Below are 20,625 nucleotides of genomic sequence, written 5' to 3'. Positions count from 1 at the left end.
TCCTCCTCCCTTTAATTTCTGGACAGTGGAAATACTATTAAAAAAAAAAAAACTGTGGCATGTTGTAGCTAAATCTTTCTGACCCTACCCTACTACCAAGGAATAACCACTTCACTTGAGCTCACAAGCCCTGCCCTGCTTCCCCTTTGCATGAAAGTCCTGGGAAGGTGTATGCTGCCAAAGTAACACAAACCAATTTGAGGAAGATAGGTAGTATTCAAAACCAAAAAGTTGGTTCTAAACTTGTAAGGTTCAGACCTTGAGGAGTGGGGAGAGAAAGAGTCATCTCCTGAGGAGAGCATACACAATGCAGTTTCCAAGAAGGCAATTCTGAAAATTGGATCTCAATTCAGCAGAACAGCAGGAAGCTGAGCTTGTTGGAAGTGTTTTCGAACAGCTGGTTCAGAAACTGGCTGTGATATTGACAGCTGAATGTACCAGAAGGGACTAAGCTACCTCCCTGTTTCTCATGTAGAGAGGATTGAGTAGCTTTTTAGAAACCAGATGGAAAAGAACAGCTTGGAGAAGGTAGAGCCCTATAACTGATATCATTGGCTTCCCTCTGTATGAGAAGATTCCTCATCATCTTCTGATTATATCTTCCTATTTTACTTCCTTTTTGTAAACACTGTCTATCTAATTATATACTTTCTGGCTTAGTTTTAATACTATAGTGGCTTTTAAATCTCAGGCAAGCTCAATGAGAAGTATACACACAAGTTCAGAAAGGTCATACACAAATCTTGTGATCGTCTCATTTACATGAGTTTCTGATGCATGTGAAACTATATCCTAGGAAATAATTGGGCCCAACTGGAAATGAACTATGTTTCTTCAAAGATGCATAAATATTTAGTGAACCCTTTACACTCAAGAAATGCTTTGCAAACATTGATTCAGCCTCATTTTGGGCAGCTGGGAAGTTAATCTCTTCTGTAGTTTCATTCTGTTCTGAGGGGTGGATGAAGTGTGGCAAAGGGAGGGACCTGCACAAGGACAGAATGGAGTCATTGATCAACCTTGTCAGGAAGGTGTTCTCCTGATATTTCAGCTTCATAGAGGTAAGAGGGGTGGAAAGAGATGAAGAGCAGTCATTCAGCCAGTTTGGAAAGAGAAGGTGGTAAGCGGGGACTGTCCTGTACAGGGTATTAAAGGAAAGACCAGGAAAGCTGAATTTTATGCAGATGGTGAAGGGAAGGAAATACAGAAAAGTGAGGTTCTACGGAAGGATAGGTAAGGTCAGATCAGCAGGGAATCTTGCTACAATAGCAGAAGTGGGAGTTGTTTGCTTCCCGTGTCGGTATTTTCATACCCATACTGCAGAAGTTCCATTCCCACCCTTCTCTCTCTCTATATATATATGCATACGTGCTTGTGTATCCCAGAAGCCTGTCTAGTCACTGATTCAGCTTTTCCATTGTAATTGAAGACATTGTCCTCTCCTTCTCTGCCATTCTTTCTCTCGTATGGAAGTCAACATGCCCTCATGGCTGGGTTGAATAGCCTTGGAAAACCACTGTGTGTATTTGTAGGCCACAGCAGCTTTATCTATGCACAGTAGATGTTGGGTAGGTTATAGTCTATTGTGACAATATCTGTTTTCTTGCAGGGACAGGGTTGTAAGCTACACTCTGGGTCGCAGGCTTCCTACAGATCATGTCAGTGGCCAGCTGCAGTTCCGATTTGAGATAACTTCTTCCATCCATCCAGGTAATTCTCAGTCTTAATCTATCATTTATCTAGGTCTTGTTCTTTTTTGCTTTGCATTCTTTCTCCTCAGAAATCTGAATTTATTCCTGACTGCTCTGGGACTTTAGGTACACTCATGAGCAAAGGACAGTCCATAAAGTTCCCCATCACAGGATGCATTGTGAGTCACAGCTTCTTCCCTGTTTCCCCTTAGCTTAGAGGTACTGGTGTCTCATGTTCATCTGTTCTTGGCTGTTTCAAATACTCTGCCACATCACTGGGAGAGAAGAGGATGGAAAACTAAATTATCATCTGCTCCTCAATTACCTGTCCTGGGGAACTGCTTACATGGACACTTGCAGTCATCTGAATTTCATCACTTCATAAATAAAAACAGAGAATGTAATAGTAAAGATTGTTAGAAACTATGTTATTTTGATTATTTTTAATGAAAAACCTAAGTAAAATAATCAATGTTCCCCTCCTTCCCTCCCTTTTGGTTTGGTTTTGGTTAACTTTCTCTTGTAGTTATTAGGAAGTCACTGTCATGATGGTGTAAGTTTGAACCTTGGCTTTCATGTCAATATCTCAAGAGCGTTGCTTGGGGGCTCCTTGCATCTCTGTGCTAGTGCCCTCTCAGGTACACTTGGGATGGCGTGAAAGACCCCAGCTTGTCTGGTATCTGGGAGGAGGTGGTACAGTTGAGGATCACATCAAAGGATGTATTGGGGAAAGCTTCTGCCTTTCAGTGGTGTGAAAAAGTCTACGTTCTCTGTTGTGGTGTGCTGTCAGCTTCAGCATGACAAGAAAAACTTCATTAAAAGACTTCATTGTCATACCCATGATATTCCCTCCAATGCCAGTTTGTCTCAAAGAGTAGTTTCAAGAACCTGTTTCCTTCAGGTTATGTTGCAAGGAGGCAGGGTGCTGCATACAGATTATCATCATTAGTAAGCCCCCTGATTGTTAAATCCACTCTACAAAGACTGCCTAGCAAAACAAAAAATGTGTCATTTCTTGATAGTTTCTCAGTTTCCCACTCATTTCACACTGTAATTTATGCTTTCAATTTTCTCAGATTGCTGTGGATACCTGTGCCCCCACAGCCAAGCTTCTGGTTCAGTCAACACTTCTTGTTAAAGGAGTAAGTAATTTCTTTTCCTATCTCATACAGATGATGAAGAGGTCTCCATTAGTGCAGATCCTGAGCCAGCTGAACTCCAGGAAAGCCCCGTGAACAACCCCACAGAGGAAAGCCTCGGTGAGCCTCCATGCATCAACACAGTGACCTCAGAAAGTACAGCTCCAGAACAGCTAAATGGATACAGTGTGAACAGTGTCGATAGCCCAGGGGCTGTCAAACCTCCTGGGGAAGTCAACCAGAACAGCTTAAATGAAGAGCTAGCAGGAGATGGGGAGGTTGATACAGTGCAAGTTCCTGAGCCCTTGGAATCCATCCCAGGAGAAGCACTGCCTTCTTTGAGTGCTACGGACCTCACGGAGCAGCTGGCTCTGCTGGCTTGCATGTCTCCTCCTGAGACTGAAGTTAGGGAAAATAACAATGTCAATTCTGGTACTCAGGGAGATGGTGAAGTCTTGACCAGCATCGAAACGTTAGATACTGATGAGGTGAGTGCAGATGTGCATGCTGGCAAGGACGTAGAGAAAAGTCAGGAAGAAGGGGCTGCAGCCCAGGAGGAAGAAGACAACAAGCTGCAACTGAGGACCACGGCAAAGAGGAAAAACAGGCCATGCTCCCTGCCTGTGTCTGAACTCGAGACAGTCATAGCTTCAGCTTGTGGTGAGCCAGAGACCCCTCGCACACACTACATACGGATCCACAACCTGCTCCACAGTCTGCCCTCCGCACAGATGAGCAGCGATGGGGAAGAAGACCAAGATGGTGGCAATGCTGGGGAGAACGATGAGGAATCTACAGTCAAGGAGGCGTTGGATAAAGAGGTGGTCAGTGAGAGTGAGACAGTGGCAGCAGAGCCACCTCTGGAACATGAGGCTGAAGAGAACTTCAGCCAGAGCACGGTGCCTCCTGGAACCTTGGATGAGCAACTCTCTGAATTAAATGATGGGCTGTTGGATGGGGAACACCCCAGGACAGGAAGCGAGAGCGAGTCAAGCTCCAGGCCCAATGGTGACGAGTGTGAGGCGTGCGACACCTCTTGCTACAGCCCCTCTTGCTACAGCACCTCCTGCTACAGTACCTCCTGCTACAGCACTTCATGCTACAGCACCTCCTGTTATGACAGTAACAATCGCTTCTCCAGCCATACCCGCTTCTCCTCTGTCGACAGTGCAAAGATTTCCGAGAGCACGGTCTTTTCCTCACAGGATGATGATGAGGAAGAAAACAGTGCTTTCGAGTCAGTGCCAGATTCAGTGCAGAGCCCTGAGCTGGACAGGGAGCAAGTGGATGGCTCCTCCCAGTGGCCAGATGAACTAGTAGCTCATGGTGGGAACCCACAAAGAGCTGCAGAGAGTCTAGACACCCCAGTAGCAGGTCCAAGCAGCAGAAGAGAAGGTTAGATCCTGAGAATTGATGCGCTGAGCAACCCTGATTATCTGGATGTCACAGAAGGCATCAGATAATCAAGGTCTCAGATTGCTCACAGTTTATTTCGTACAAATTTGGGGGCTGTGAGCTGGGCCAGATATCAGGGAAGGTTGTATAATTGAGCCTGTCCTTAAAAATCCCAGCCAAACCAGATAAATCAGGTGGGGATCTGTGTATACAGATTCCTGTAGATACACATGCATCATTGTAAAATCAAGATTAGCTACCGTGTTTTATGTGGCAGATCAGAATTACCACATCCACCAACTCATTCCTTATTTCTTGGGATTGTTTCATTTCACATTCTGATGTGCTGCCATGTCTCTGGTAGTCAGTAAGGGGACCAGCTTGTGCTTGTCAAAGGGCAGAGATGCTGATTTACACCAGCTAAAGTTCTAGGCCAGTTTCTGTGTATGATTTGTAGCCACACACAATAATAAGCATGGAGAAATGCAAATATTTCTCTTACAAACCCAGTTTTCTAGCCCCATTTATTCCAATTCCCCAAGTATCAAACAAATCTACCTCAGGTTTCACAGGCCATAGGGCAACTCAACAGAGGGGGGTTTTTCATAGATACTTCCAAAACTGAACTATATTGAACAAAGTTCTCATCTCCTTACCCTTCTCTAGATAGAAAACATACTTAAAGTAATTTTTAATCTTTGTATTTTAGGTACTGTTTTTTCCAGTCCCTCCAAACCATTCCATTAAATTGCTTCCTTTTGTAACTCATTTAATGTCATATGGAGTTACATGGAGGGTGGGTTTGATCACACATCTTTTCTTCAGCTAATGTATCATTTTTCTCCAACTGAAGAAGTAAATGCCTTAGCATCTAAGGAGCATGCAGCAAGGTTGAGGGGTAGTCTTTGCATTCCCAGACCCCAAGTCATCTGTCTTCCACTGTAAGTGACGCTAAATTAAAATTGCAGGAAAAGGGTAATATATTGGAGGACCACAGGGAAACCCCGCTAAAGCATCCCTCTGCCTTCTCCTTCTCCATTCCCAATTTATTTCACCCCACCTTCCACTGCCACAGACATGCGCAGTATTTCCCAGCAGGAAGAAAGGTGTAAGGGTGGCCTTACACACTGGATTGTGTGAAGATTTGTAGGCAGCTGGGCCTAGGTAATTGTTTTCTCTGCAAAGCAGAATCTAGCCTGAAAAAGAGTATTAAATTCTCAGAAGTACACAGAGATGTAGAAACCCATTTTCCCTCATTGCAGACAAGAGTCTTTGTGTGTGGACAGCATTTATATGCAAGTATACTAAGGGGGCACGAGCGTGTGTGTGTGTGTGTGTGTGACCATGCTTACAGATTGGGTGGTTATTTTGAATTGTGTATACTTTTGAGAATGGACATGGGAGAAGAAAGTGGCTTCTTCATATGGATTCAGTACAGCTTCAAGATTGTGCCCTTTGAGCTTGTATAAAGGGCACTGCAGTGCTCGCGGTGGCTTTGCTTTGATTAAGTGGGAAGGAGCATGGCTGAAGGGCAGCCCTGCTCTTAGCACTCTCTTAGTCCCACTGGGGGTGCTTCAGTAAATGTGCACATTGCTTCATGACTTGGCAGCTGTTACAAATACAGTAGATGTGGTCACCTCCATCCGCTCCAGGTGACTGATACTACCATGCTTCCGCTGGCTTGGCGTAACTATCTTGACTAGGGGAGAGTCAATTATGGTAAGTAAAGAAACATAGATGGATGATCTGGTAGTTGGTGCTACACCACCTGTAGTAACAGAACAGTTTTTAAGGCTATGAGAGATGGACTTCTAACACTGAGTAATAACTTACATAACTCTGCTGTCTGTTCCAAACATGCAGCAGATGCTGCTGTGAGATACGCCTATACACAAGTGGTTTAATGGAGACATTTAACAGGCCATACGGTATCATCAGAGCACCTAGAAGAGGGAGTATTTTTGTCTTAAGTGATTTTTCTCAGTTCTGGGTGGTGTGAGATTTCTTTACAGTTTGATACAAAATTGGCTTCTGCCTTCTAGCTGTTGGTTGTTTAAAGAAAACCCATAAGTTTTGGTAAATGTAGGGTTTTTTCACATTTGATAGCTGTATGTTTGGGTCTTTAACAAAATGTTCACTCTTAGGCTATTAAGATTCTGACATTAAAGACAGCTAAAACAACCAGCACACAGCAAGTTTGGCTTAGCTGAATGGTTCTGGTGATGTTGGAAACGCTAAATATGTTTTTTTTTTTCATAAGCTGCATCTTTTTGATGCATGTAAATGTTAAATATATGCAATTCAGATTGTATTAATGGGCCCACCTTGAGCTGGAGGTTATAGTGAAAAACTGTTACCACACAGTATGCAAATGTGTCTGCTTGTGGGATAAATAGTTCTGGTTTCTAAGATTCTAAGAACAGATCAAGAAGGAATCTTAATTCTAGAACCTGTGAAGTTTTTAATGTGCAGGTTCCTCATTCTCACAGTTCAGTCTAAGATAAGGAATGCTTTTACATCCCTACTATAACTTCTTAGTTTCTAAAAGGGTTCTATAAACATTAACTAGATCTTAAATTACTTGTTCCTTTCAACAAAACGTGAGTTTGGACGTTTGTTTAGGTTTCATTTATTTCATATTTGGATATATAGACATACATACAATGTTAGTGTTTAAAAACTTCCTCTGCACTGTCTACTATGTGTCTCTCTTCTTCTTCTTTCCCTCTTCTATATCTCAGGTCTTCCTTCTTTATCTTGGATCCTGACTATGTCTCACTATCTTTTGTCCTCTTCTACCACCTGTCTACCTACCTGTTTCTGATTCTTCTCTCATTCTCCCTCCTTACACTCAAGATGGACTCTTCATGTTTTGAAAACTACCTATAGAAGGGGATAGTCTTCTGCTTTGCAGGGACTGCAGAATCCTGCCGTTCCAGCCCACTTAGCCATGGGTCTTTTAGAAAAGCAGATAACGATTCAAGGCAGCTTTTAGCCTCATATTCCACTGATGTGGTGAATTAAAAGCTGGAACCAGGATTTTGCATGTTCCTGCCAATTTCAGCAGAAGCATGAGTTTGGTTGTACATGCACTGTATTTCTCAGAGATCAAGCCTGATTCTTCTCTCGCTTACATTATGAGTCCAGAATCTGGCCCATAGCAGTTTAGCATTAACTCAAATCAGAGATCAGAGCCTTGATTGCATTATTTTAATAACTTGGGCATATGAGTTGTTATTAAAATAGTGCCTGGAAATAGGAATAACCAGAGCTGCTAGTACACCAGGCTAACCTATTGACAAAATCACTTGTTTTACAGTAGCACATTTTTTGAACCACATTGTGAAAACAGTGAATGACTCTCAATGTCTTGAATATCTTGTCCGTAGGTGATTGTCCTTTACTCCATAATTCTCAGCCAGTCAGCCAGCTTCCTTCTCTGAGGCCTGAGCACCATCACTACCCAACTATCGATGAGCCTCTTCCACCAAGTAAGCTTTAGTTTTTTAATTTCTTGCGTTTTTTCAGCTTTTCCTGTTAACTCAAACAGTGTAGAGGTCAGTATGTCCTTCTAAATAACCCCATCTGTTCTGTATACACATTCTTCAGAACCCAAGCAATATGCCCTTTTGTTTCCCTTATTTGATCCTCGTTTCAGGTGTTGTCATGTTATTTTGGACAAGTTCCGTATAACCCCCCTCTGCCTTGGTCCATCTTCTTCCTTAGCTATCATGAAATGAAAATAATACTATTTCCCTGTTTCCAGTCAGTGTATTTGAACTCAAGTGAGTGTGTATCTGTCAGGTGTTCCAGAAGCCTTACTATAAAGCTTTCTGGGTGGTGTATCAGCAAAGTACTCTGATTTCTCTGTAACATTTGTCTCCAGGTTTTCCGTGGCTGACTTCAAAGATGGTTTGGGATGGCAGTCCCTGTGGCCTGCCAGCTCTGCTTGCAGGTCCAACAGAAACCCTTTCACAGTCAGGATGCTCAGACAGACAGATCCAACTCTGTGCAAAACCAGTGGATGCTGGGAAAAAAGCAACTCACATAGAGTGGTCTTGTCTCTTGGATTTGAAAAACAGAGAATTTTATGTTCATTGTGGACTGTAATTGCATCTGCAGTTACGTTGGATAAAAAATGAGAGGGTCTTAACTAGCGTCATTGAACAGCAGGCTGACAGTACGGGATTTTTACTACTGAATCAACTGCTGGAGGTGTTTTCAGTTGTTTCTGTAGCCTCTCCCGTGTGTATTCCTGGGGGATTACCCGCGCAGGATTACCTGCTTTCTGCATTGTCTTTAAATGGCCAGCAGAGCGCACTCTATGCCCTGCAATGTGCTGCTCATCACCTTTCAGCTTTGGCACCTATTTAACGACCTAAAATGTGCAGAGCCTCAGAAAAACAACCAGGCATATACACAAAGCACTCTATTTTCTTCAAAGCCCAGGAAGGGAATACACTTATTTGGCCTATGTGGCCATTGACAAATAATTCATCGTTTACCAACCATGCTGTCAGTATTCCTTAAGCCAAAAATAGCCCCGATGCTGGCGTCAGCTGCACAGTAGCATGAATGATTCAAATGCCTTTAGCCCATGAAGTCTTATTAGAGTACCACTGTGGCTTGCCAGTGAATGATGAAATGGGAATGGTTACCTCTGTAATAGGCAAATATTTCTCTTCCTCCCACTCTTACCTCAAGACTTTGGAAATAGGGCACATTCCCCATTAATGATGTTAATGATAGGACACTGACATCAGCTCAGGTAAACAAAACAGTGTGAATCCGTTCCGTATTCTTCCATCACAAATTCAATACATTTTTCCTCTTTCTGATAATGATCCTCAAATGGTAAGTATTTCTACCACTGTTTTTCACAAGTGCTTTCATGGTAGGGTTTAAGGACATGAAATGCAATGTGTGATGATACAGAACTATACCCCTTTGTAGGATTCTATTTTAGCATTTGCATATAACATCATTTTTTACAACAAAGGCTGGCAGTGTGGGCTTAAATATGTTGATCGTTATAGGACTAGACTATGTTAATTTGGAGAGCAAAAATGTTGAATTTAATAATATCACCTAGGAAGCCTGTTTCCAAAAACTCTTCGTGAAATTTTAAGGTCATTTCAAAATAACTATAACTTTAAACTAGAAATGTTTCTTATTCTAGCATTCAGTATCACTATCTCAGTGCCTTTAATGCCTCTTAGTCTTACATAAATAGTTCTTTAGTCATGTGAAAGTAAGAAACTTTGTATTTTAAACATTTTTAAGCCAGGTTGTATGATCAAACCTGGCTTACTTCTCACATGCAGCATTCACTTCTGCCCATAGAGCTGAAGATGATTTGCCAGTGCTGCAAGTTCAGCAAATGGACTGGTTTTACTTTGGTCATGGAGAACCTTCTGGACAGTTTTCTTTGTCTTTTGAATAGTTTTCTTAGTAACTTTGTTTCATCGTAACCCCACAACATTTGGGATTTCAGACAGTGTTATGTAGGAAAGTAAGTTAGAACAGGTTCATTTTTTATGTGGGAATATCATAATGGCCAGTCTGAATGTGAAGGTCTATACAAGATTGAGAGATTTTCAGAGTTTGTACGGCCTCATGACGGCATTATTAGTCACCCCTTATTATGTGTGTGTTTGCCAGTACTGCTGGAAACCCTACAGAACTGAGGCCAAGAAAAATACGTGTGCCCAGTTCAGAGCTGCTCTTTGCTGAAGGTGTGGCTGAGCTTGGAAAGGGAAAGACAGTGTCTTTACTTTGCCCTGCCAGGATTGTGGTACTGCCAGAAGAAAAAGTTGTGTCTTCTGGTACAGATCAGAGTGGTTTCAAAGGCTGCTGTGAAATATGACTGGGCTGATGGAGAACAGAACCAGCAGTGTCCTGTCCCCAGCCCTGTGCTCCAACATGCTCTGAATCTGAAGGTTAGATGGAGGTTGGTCTGTGTTGTAGTCACAGTCTTATTTTGCCTGAAAAACAGACAAAAGACCCTGAGGAGATTTGGCTGCTTCCTTCATCCCCTGTGCCCCTGAAGTAGCACAAAGGGACTTGAGCACAGCTCAGCAGCAGAGTTCTGTTTGTCAGTTCACCTATCAGCATGTTTGTCTCTCTGTGCAGGTATCCATCTGTCCACAAATCTGGTATTGTATGCAACATCAGTGACTTGTATGACTTGCAGGTTCTCTTGTGGGCAGGCAGAAAGTGCTCCTGCCACCCTCTGACAGCCTTCCTGGGAGACCAGAAGAAGAGTTGTTCAGCTGATGAGAAATACTGCTGCAGGTTTCTCAAAAGCCACGTGACATGCTGTTCCTAATATTTGAGCATGCCAATGCAAGTGTCAACCCATGGTTTCAGGTGTATATACACATAAAGCGATTAATAAAGCAGCACTTACTGATAGGTGCAGTTCGTGTCTGTACAGACCACTGCTGGATGTCTGGTACATATCCGAGAGATCATCTTCCTGAAGTTGTGATCCAGTCTGTGTTATCCTGGCCTGCTGTTTTCACTGTGACCTCCAAGCTCTGCACAAGTTTCATTGCTCCTAGACTTCCAACTACTATGCTTAGGAGCTTAGGAATTCTGAGTTGCATTTAATAAGAGAGAGACTGCTACATCACCTCTAGAGCCGGTCGTGCACAGGGCTGGATTATGAGAATCCCTTGTTTGACTGTGTAATTGGCTAGTATTATTCTTACTAAGTGTCCAATGGCAGACTTCAGACCAGTATGACCAGTTAGCATTTTCTGTGTAGACTGTCTAGAGTGTAGATCTGCAGCATTGCCTACAAGCTTCTAATTATCCATCAACCTTTATTATTCTCAACTTCTTACATGTATACTGCAATAGTATGGGGTGAAGGATTTATCCTTTGCCAGACAACAGCAAGGAAAATAAATATCTTTGTGATGTTAAGATAGATCATGCCCCCTTTGTTCTGGCCAAGATTATTTCCTTGAGGATACTGCAGATAATGCATAGCTCCAGAAGGACCGTTCCCACCAACAGTGGTACACCTGCCACCAGTGTCAGTGTGCTGAGCAAAGCTCTGGCCTTCAGCCTGCCTTATGTGTCAGTCTGATTTCCTTCATTGTGCATCTGTTGGTGTGCTGTTTTTCACTGTCTTATGTTTTAGACATTGTTTTCACAAAGCTTTGATCTTGTTCTTGAAACAGCTACAGTATCCTTGGAAATCTTTACCTGGTGGGAGGAAGAGAGAGTCCTCTCCTGAAAGTTATATTGTGATGTTCACAGTGAGAAGCGGTGTGTGTACCCATTTAACTATAGGTTTTGTGTGTGTAAGAAGTCAGGTACTTCCAGCCAGCTTTGAAAGAAATAATGCATGTTCATATGGCTGTTGTGTCAGAGTCTTACAGAAAATTCCCCCAAGGACTCCCAGTGCCCCTCTTCTAAGGTTTGTGATGTTAACATGCCAGGGGCAGCCAGCCATAGAATTTACACAGCCTACACTTGGCTGGAACCAGCCCAGGTATGGAAACCGGGTTTAGCCAGGGCTGGCATTCAGGGGATGGGAACTGGTCATGAAGGATACGTTTCCAGATGCAGCAGGAAGAGGTAGAACTTCAGTCCTACTCTTAGATTGTAGGAGATAAAATACATAAAGTATGAAATCCAGCTGATCCTGAATTTGATCCATAGAAGGAGTGGACTCATCAGGGATGAGGGTATCATAGTAAGAACATGGGAATAAGATGAAGTGTTTGCTGCCAAAGGTAATCACCATATGTGCATTTGTGTGTGAATGTGAGTGAGGTTTGTATATAAACACATGTAGAAAGAATGTGCATATATTTACATAGCTCTGTCATCAGCTGATGAATCATGTAAAACTGTGAAGCTAGCAAGTTGAATTTATATCACTAATTCCATACATTCCAACCAAGTTGATATGTGACTTTGCTAGCTAACTCATTCCTGAATTTCTCCTGTCCAAAAAACTTCTTTTTTTTAATCAACATTACCATTTTCCACAAGCCATCATATACCAAATAACTTAGTTTTCAGTCATGGGACAATATAAACGTTAAACGGAAACAAGAGTGATGGAAGGCTCAATATTATGCTGCAGACTTTCAGTCTACTCGGCATCCATCAGAGCAATAGATTTATGATACTCATCTGTTTAGAGAGATTTCTAAGGATATGTCCAACCAGGCTTTGATCAGTATCCAGGAGAGCCTTTAATTGTGTGGTATCCTTCAAAGCCACTTTATAAAAAGAGAGAGAAATGAAACACATTTGTTCTGAAACACAGCAAAAAAGAATACATGGGATTTGACATATTAGCTCAGATATAATCCTTTTCCACTAAGGATTGGTTCTGTGTGGCTACCCTGACCTGTAATCAATCCAGCAAACTAGTGCTACTAATTGTAACATTATCTAGCCCTTTAAAAACTGGGGCCACTTGGTTTTTATAGTCTATGGCAGTGAACTCCATAGGCTACCTATGTGCTGTGTGTGAAATATTCATGTATATGCATATGCTGCCTATACATATATATAGACAAGCACATAGTATATATACACATTTGAATGTATACTTTGACTATATACACATAATATATATTGCAAGCATGTAGACTATATATATGGTATTTCTTGTGTGTATATACCCTGTTTGTGTACATGTATGTGTGTGTATATATATATATCTCCCACAGTTAAGTTTTCTGGAAGGTATCACACTGACAGCATCACCCCTTCCTTTTTTTTCCAACCCTAGACTGGGAAGCTCGGATAGACAGCCATGGGAGGGTGTTCTACGTGGATCACGTCAACCGAACCACCACGTGGCAGCGCCCCACAACTGCGGCAACGCCGGATGGGATCCACAGGTCTGGCTCCATCCAGCAAATGGAGCAGCTGAACCGGCGGTGAGCATTTGCACCTATACTACTCCCTTGAGATCTGTGCTCCCCAGTGCAATGCATTGGCTCCCTGAGGATTTATCTTTCCTCCTTGTCAAAATCCAACATACGTGTTCCTGTCCCCACTGCTGATCTCTTTTACCCTCCTGTGGGTGTCTGGTACCCAAACTTGCCCATATGAGAAGTGCTGTTGAGTGAAAGATGTTGCAAAACATTTCAAACAGCAGAAAGGGCCTTTTTGAAAACTTTTTTGAGCTGACTCCCAGAAGAGGAGGGAGTGTTCTTCCAAAAGATGGAGTTGCTTTTGCTGTTTAACTGTAAGAGTGCTACCAATGGGTCAGCATCTACTGCTATGCTGTGGAGGTTTCTGAGCTGTCACTGAAAAAGTGTTGCTGTATCAGTGTGGCATTTCTGCTCAAGCTAATTAGGCCTGTTGAAAGGTCTGTCTCCTTTTCTAGGACAGAGCACTGCTCTAATAGGACTGTACACGTCTAGATGTAGACAGATCTGCTTAGTGTTACACTGGGGCCTGTAAACCTGTCAGTTCATTCTGAGATGGCTGAGATATCTCTTAACACAGGGAATATTTTCCTTTTAAGTAGTCCACACATAGGTTTGTTTATCATTTCGTTTTCATCTTTGTTTTCCAGACTGAATTTAAGAGGAAAGAGAAACAGTAAACAGTTGGTCGAAAGTCTTCCTTTTTTATTTCAGAAAAGGATTTTTTTTTTTAATTCCCTGCTTACTGTAATGGTACAGTTTCTAGAAAAAGACAAGCCAACCAGAAATTATATTCTAATTATAGCATGCAAAAGGCCACAGAAGTTTTCTGGTCTTTTTTTCTATTCTAAGAGGGAGATCCACAGATGAGAGAAGGATGCAGAGTTTCAAAGTACTCTGAAAAGAGTGCAGAATAGTTTGGGTGTTACTGCGTGAGAGGAGAACTGGGCCCTGAGTGACAACAACTAGAGAATTAATGCAACTTGTAGAGAGCAAGCCAGCCCTTTTAAAGGGGTTGTTTAGCAGGTTAAGTTGACACCATAAGCACACTCTTGAAGAATTTATCTTTTTTTTCTCACCAGATTAATTGTTTTGGATAGCATTTCATAATGTGTTATGTCTTGCGGAAGCCACACTAAAATAAGCGAATATTTAATGTAGCTTTTTTAAAGGGATTTGCATGACTTTTCTGTCATTTAGCATTTGTCTTTAAGAGGGATTTGGACTGTGTCAAAGGTGTCAAAGCTCAAACTATTTGGCTGCCACTTAAGCAAGTTATCTACCACAGAAAGCTGTGTTCTGGACTTGGAATCATAGAATGGTTTGGGTTCAAAGGTACTTAAAGCTCACCCAGTTCCAACCCCCTGCCACGGGCAGGGACACCTTCCACTAGAGCAGGCTGCTCCAAGCCCCATCCAACCTGGCCTTGAACACTGCCAGGGATGGGGCAGCCACAGCTTCTCTGGGCACCCTGTGCCAGCGCCTCAGCACCTTCACAGGGAAGAAATTCTTCCTAATGTCTAATCTCAGTCTCCCCTCTGCCAGGTTAAAGCCATTCCCCTTGTCCTCTCCCTACAGGCCCTTGTCCAAAGCCCCTCTCCAGGTTTCCTGTAGCCCCTTTAGGCACTGGGAGCTGCTCTAAGGTCTCCCCTTAAGGAGCCTTCTCTTCTCCAGGCTGAACCAGCCCAGCTCTCTCAGCCTGGCTCCAGAGCAGAGCTGCTCCAGCCCTTGCAGCATCTCCGTTGCCTCCTCTGGATTCACTCCAGCAGCTCCATGTCCCTCTTGTGGTGTTGCTCCCAGAGCCGGACATAGGACTGCAGGGGGGTCTCAGGGTGGAGAAGAGTGGAAGAATCCCCTCCCTCGACCTGCTGGACACACTCCTTTTGATGCAGCCCAGCACATGGTTGATATACATCAGCTTTTTTGTTGGTGGGTTTTGGTTTTTTGATTTGTGTTATTCTTTTGAGTTTGGACTCATGTAAGTGCAGCACAGCCAGGAAAGGAATAAGTGCTTGAGAGAGTCTACCTGGGAATTTACCATTCTGTTAGTTAATGCAGGTTAATCACATTTGTCTTTGTGACCTCCTTGCTTCAAAATTGATTATACCACGTTTTCATGCAGGCTGCCTGGCTTTCATGGTTATGACTTGATTATCATGGGTTTGGGTTGGGAATTCACAGTTAAGGGGACTGACCTTTGAATATGTCTAGTTTTAGTATTCACATATCCAATTGCAAAGTGAGATGTATAGAGCTTTTTCAGCAGTGACATATCTCTCCTTACCCATGTTCCATTGGAAACCAAGCACTTTGCAGCTTAATTTAGTGTGAACTGTCATGGCTTCTTGGGACAGAGGAAGAAAGCTGACGATTCTCTGCTGTCTTCCAAAGAGTTCAGTTAGTTTGACAAGTTGAATACAGAGGTCTCCTATTGTTCCCATGTTTGGGAACAGTTCCTAAGATTCTAGTAAGCAATTCATACTAGATCTCTGAGTGTTTGTCCAATGGCAAGTTACTGCTGTGTTTTCAACGTGGCTGCCGTAAGTTTTTCAATTATTGTTGTCCTAAAACTAATCTCAATTATTTCATCTCTCCAGATTTCAGGATTGTGAGGAAAACCCCTTTTCATAAATGGTTATTCTCAGCACTATGGAGGATCAGACTTTGTTTTAAGCACTCGTTTTAGAAAGACTGTTTTGTTATAAAACTTCATTATTTGAAATGCTCTTCAGCAGACGTACCCAAGAATCATTTTAGGTTAGGCAACAGCAAGCATAGACCTTGCTGATAGAATTAGCAGCAGCCTGAACTTTTGCTCTAACCTCAAACAAAATTTGGATTCAGGATTGCTTAGCAGTTTGGCGACTTTTCTTTTCAAACCAATCTACTCGCTTTCCAGCTTCCTGGTTTCATTTGTGGAAGGGGATGGAAAGACCAAAATATTACAAGGAAGCTTGGTATTTCCAGCCCAGCCAAAACCACAAAGCTTTGGAAACTCAACTTCAAGAAAATAAACCCTACAGCTGTGATTGAGCCTAGTCCTGCTTTCCTTTTGTGCTCCCATTAGCTGTACTAGCCACTTGAGTATACAGGGAATGCAAAACTGGAATCCAGGTGTTGGGCAAACTCCAAGAAGACAGTCATACTTCTTATTTTAAAGACTCTTGCTCATTTTCTATAGCACTATTTGACTTGCTTACTTGTTAGCAAACCAGATAACAGCCTTTTGTTCAAGCTCTGTTGGAAAGATGCTTTGCAGCATGTGTACATCTAGATGTGTCTTTGCATTAACCTAAAAGGTACGAATGACACGATAAATGGTAACCCAAATAGTTATAAGACATCCACACACTGGTATTTCTAAACCTCCATTTCTTTGACAAATCATTTTGATAGGAGACTGCAATTTCCAGAGGCATTCCCATAACTTTTGCACTTTCAATGTTTTCTCCAACAACTGTGGCATTTTCTGGTATTTATAGAAGTTTATTTTATAGTCTAGAGACCTAAAAAAAAAGTGTAGCCTTTTGTTGGCATACAGCTAGGGTTACTCTGTAAGGTTTGCCAACAGGGATTTTCTACCATCTAATTAAATTGAATCTGCAAGGTTGGGTTTATATTTGTGCTTATATCCCTTGATTATATGAACTCCCTTTTTTTTTTTCCTCCCCTCTCTGTTGCATGTGGGTGTTGTAAAACTGGAGGGTGCTGGAATGGAAAGTTCATTCAACTGCCTGCAGTCAAGTGAATAAAAATGTAAAACATAGGTCTAAAGCAGAGGATTTAAAGCTGCAGTAACTTCATGTTGTTGGGAAACCTGCTATCAGAGTTTCCTTGTGAAGATGGGTGTTTACTTAAACTGTCAGAATATGCACAAAATGTAGCTTCACATGACTTTGAGTACTGGGGACACACATAGTACTGTGAAAGCTTTAGAATATATCTATTAAAACTTCAATAATTTTTCCTAATTACCTCCAGCCCATCTGCCTAAGATTGGATTGCAGAGAGCTACTGGAGATGATGTCTGTTGAGAGATGCAAAAGCCAAATCCTAACTGCTTGTCTTTGATGATCCCTTGCACTTTGAGGAGCTAACTCCTGATTAGCTTCTGATTTGGAGTAACGCATGCATAAATAAAGAGAGAGAAAGGAAGTGAAATTTGTAAGTCAGAACTTGGGCTGAGGAAAGTAAAAAGAGTGTAAGACAGGAAAATGAGAGACAAGCAATGCTGGATCAGATTAAAGGCAGGCAGTAAAGCTATTCTGGTCTATATACGTATGGAAATGCAATCCAGAAATAAGGATTAAAAATACTAGGGTGGAGTAAACCTAATTAAAATGATTAATAGTGCCTATTTTCTTTCTTTTCTTTCTCTTCATGTTGCTTTCTTTTGCTTGTCTTTGTCTCTGTATATAAAATATATTCTTTTATTCAATATATGTCTTCTATTCATAGCTTGTCAATAGAACCAAAGAAACCTTGATCTCTCATCTTACTCATCTTCTGTGTGAGTGAACAAGTTAACTAGAACTTGTTTTGTGTAGTGCAAATTCAAAATACTTCAGGTTATTCCCACAGTGTTATCCTCCTCACTGTTGTTTTCATATCTTTATATTTTTTCCTCTTCCTTGCTCTGCAACTAGTCGCCATACAAACTAAATGCTCAAGCCCACTGATTTCCAACATAACACATCCTCACACTGTTCACTCAGCTCATGTGTTATATCCTACTCTATTTTCCTGTGGCTGTCATATCAGTGAGATTGTAGCTGTTGGGGTCACACTACCTACTAGTTTACACTCCATATTGCCTACTAAAATGGAAGTGTTCCCAACTGCTGGCTGTGCAATATCGTAATAAACATTTTGCGAACACTCTTAATAACCTTTTTAGGGATGAACATGTGCATCCAACATTGTCATAACATTTAAGGGTACTCAGTGCATCACAGGATTGATCCTTACTTCATTGGTTGTGCTACCATAAGACTAAATGAGGGGGGGAACCATGATCCACCAGTAGATTCAGGTTGCAGACATCCAGATGTTTTAAAGGGAAGCCTTGTAGCAACCTGTAGCCTAAATACCTGTCTAAATTTGACCTTTGAGCATTCCTTGCTTTGTACTCTCTGTAGCTATTTGTCAGTCAGTGCAGAAGGACATATTAGCAGAGTAATGGTTGGCCCAAGTGCGAGTAGCTGCATCAGTTGAAGGGGAGAAATTAGATGTACTCTTACTCTGTTGCATGATCAAGATAGAACTATGGAGTCATTCAAAACCGGTGCTGATTGTTGAGGGAGAAGGGACCAGAAAGCTCTTCTGTTAACTAAAGCATGTTGTTCCTTTCTCCGAATGTATGCAGGTACCAAAATATCCAGCGAACTATTGCCACAGAGCGGACTGAAGACGATGCTGTAGTAAACAACAGGGTGGAGAGAGTTCCCACTGGAGGAGGAAGTGACTCTGAGGCAGAACCTTCCCAGCAAAGCTCAGGTATGGGGGAAGCTGTTGAGTGGTGTATGTTCAGTGCCATTCAATGGTGGCATTCAGTTCTGAGAAAATCTGCATTTATATGGGAGACTGGAACTTTATTGTACTGGATTACAAGATCTAGTTAAAAGAAAAAAGTTTGTGCTTGAAGCTGCAGGTTTTAGATCTGAAGCTACAGGTAGGAAGCTAGATACAAAGGGCCTCAGTTTTTTTAACAGCTACTGAGACAGACAAAGTATTTTTTACTTTAGTAAAGGGCTATTTGAAATTAAAATGTAAAAGACATTTGGTTTTTATACCTTAGCAGTTACAAAACCAGCCCTGTCTTACTTTTGCTGCAGTGTGATTTTTTTGTCTCAGGGCATTGCAGTTTATTTTCTCCAGGCATGGCTTCTGAACTGCCACATATGCCCATACCTGCAGCAACTCTGTCATCAAGTGTGAAATACCTGTGGGTTTAAAGCTGCAATTTTGTGATATCCCTGAGCTGATGTAAGTAAGTGTGAGCTGCCACTGAAGGAGGCACAGCTGGGTTTTTTTGCTCATCACTAACTTACCTGACCAGACCCCATACCAGAGCAAAAAACTGATCTGCATGAAAAAGGCTTTGTTGCTTGTAATTGACCTTGCTTATAGCCAGATTAGTTCTTTCATCCAGCTCATTAGGTGACCAGATAAGAAGAGTGTCACTGCAAAGAAGATAACATGTACCAAGGGCAGGATGGGATGGCAGGGAACTCTTCTGCTCCTTTTGGTGGTAGTCATATTTTCTTAAAACATCTGTGAAACCATAGCCTAAGTTTTTCGGGTGAGAAACACCAGCAATCACTCTAGTGACTGCTTTGCAACTTGTGGACATGCAAAAATGGCTGTCTGCTTTGAGAACTCTTATCACCAAAATGAGCAGAGAGTTCTCTTCCTTTGGATCATTCTCACCTCCACCTAACTTTGGTTTCTGTGTTGTCTGCTGGAAGTCTGACTTCTTGCCATCCTTTTGCCATCCCTCTGTAAATAGCATTGACAAAGGGAAAGAACCAGCACAACATCTCCTTGACTTTTCTTGTTGTTCCATGTTGAATAGGAAGAATTACACAGAGAAGCAGTTTTAATTTTTTTTAACAAGTTTAGAAAAATACTCGGTTTTGCCTGTTTATTTTTCTGATCCATTATGTAATTATAGCTTGAAAATCAATTTTGTCCAAGACTGTTTAAAGTTTGATATTCAAAGCTTCCTTACAATCCTTTGTACTGCAATTTATGGAAGCCTTTTACCTATGCTGGATCTTATAGGGAGAACCCACTCCTCTGTGTGAAATGGAAAGGAGATACACATTGCATTATTAGTATTTAACTTAAAAGTAATGCAGTCATTACTTGTAACACGTGTAATCACTTGCTACCATAGCCTACATAATAAAATAGTAAGTCAATAGGAATTGCTACCAGTAAGTATTTAAGTCAGTTTATTAAGTAACATTCACTTTTTTAACCCTGAAGACCTAATGAGTATGATATATGTCATCTTAAATGATTAGGTAATTGCTTTTGGTATAGGTAATTGCTTTGCTTTTAAAAGAAGAAATCAATATTGTATAAAGCCAAGAATTAAAAAATCAAGGGTGATATAATCACACTAGAATAAGAAAAAGCTGCAGTATGATACATTTGCTGTTTGCCTTTTAACTGAAGGTGTCAGAAGGAATACAATTTAGGCACATTAATCCAAGCCAGTAGACATCAGTTTAACTCAGTTACAGCAGTTTAACAGTGGATCCAGTCTGCAGTTTTAAGTGGATAAAATAATGTGAGGTGTCTAGCAGGAAGAAAAGAAAATAGTAATCTGTATTTATTCTGTTGATAATGTCTGCATCTGACTTCCTCGGACGACAAATAAAAGTTGGCTTGCATTTGAAAACACCAGAACTGCACACTGAAGCCATAATTCCATGCTAGGAAGTATTTTCTGGTGGCTGTAGAAGGTCAAGGAGTTCCTACTTCTAA

General features: G+C 41.6%; 1 protein-coding gene across 9 annotated transcripts in view; it reads left to right on the top strand.

Moving 5' to 3' along the window:
- Window positions 1-20,625, top strand: part of HECW1 (HECT, C2 and WW domain containing E3 ubiquitin protein ligase 1) — a 250,356-nt gene that overhangs the window by 172,274 nt on the left and 57,457 nt on the right. For 4 of the 9 annotated variants that reach the window (XR_009745349.1, XM_061464613.1, XM_061464612.1 and 1 more), the window contains 5 exons: window positions 1,610-1,710; window positions 2,864-4,225; window positions 7,615-7,716; window positions 12,987-13,137; window positions 18,497-18,627. Coding sequence is in view for 8 of the 9 variants with exons in the window: in XM_061464613.1 (XP_061320597.1) it covers window positions 1,610-1,710; window positions 2,864-4,225; window positions 7,615-7,716; window positions 12,987-13,137; window positions 18,497-18,627 (1,847 nt within the window). In the remaining variant the exon portion in view is untranslated. The remainder of the gene's footprint in view (window positions 1-1,609; window positions 1,711-2,863; window positions 4,226-7,614; window positions 7,717-12,986; window positions 13,138-18,496; window positions 18,628-20,625) is intronic. The other 5 variants (XM_061464617.1, XM_061464616.1, XM_061464615.1 and 2 more) reach the window with 4 other exon arrangements.

Source organism: Pezoporus flaviventris, unplaced genomic scaffold, assembly GCF_033815535.1.
Source record: "Pezoporus flaviventris isolate CSIRO_AGI_PZ_B2104156 unplaced genomic scaffold, CSIRO_AGI_Pfla_v1 ptg000037l, whole genome shotgun sequence".
NCBI lineage: Eukaryota > Metazoa > Chordata > Aves > Psittaciformes > Psittacidae > Pezoporus > Pezoporus flaviventris.
The sequence above is the reverse complement of the archived record's forward strand: the minus strand, read 5'-3'. Positions and strand labels throughout refer to the sequence as shown.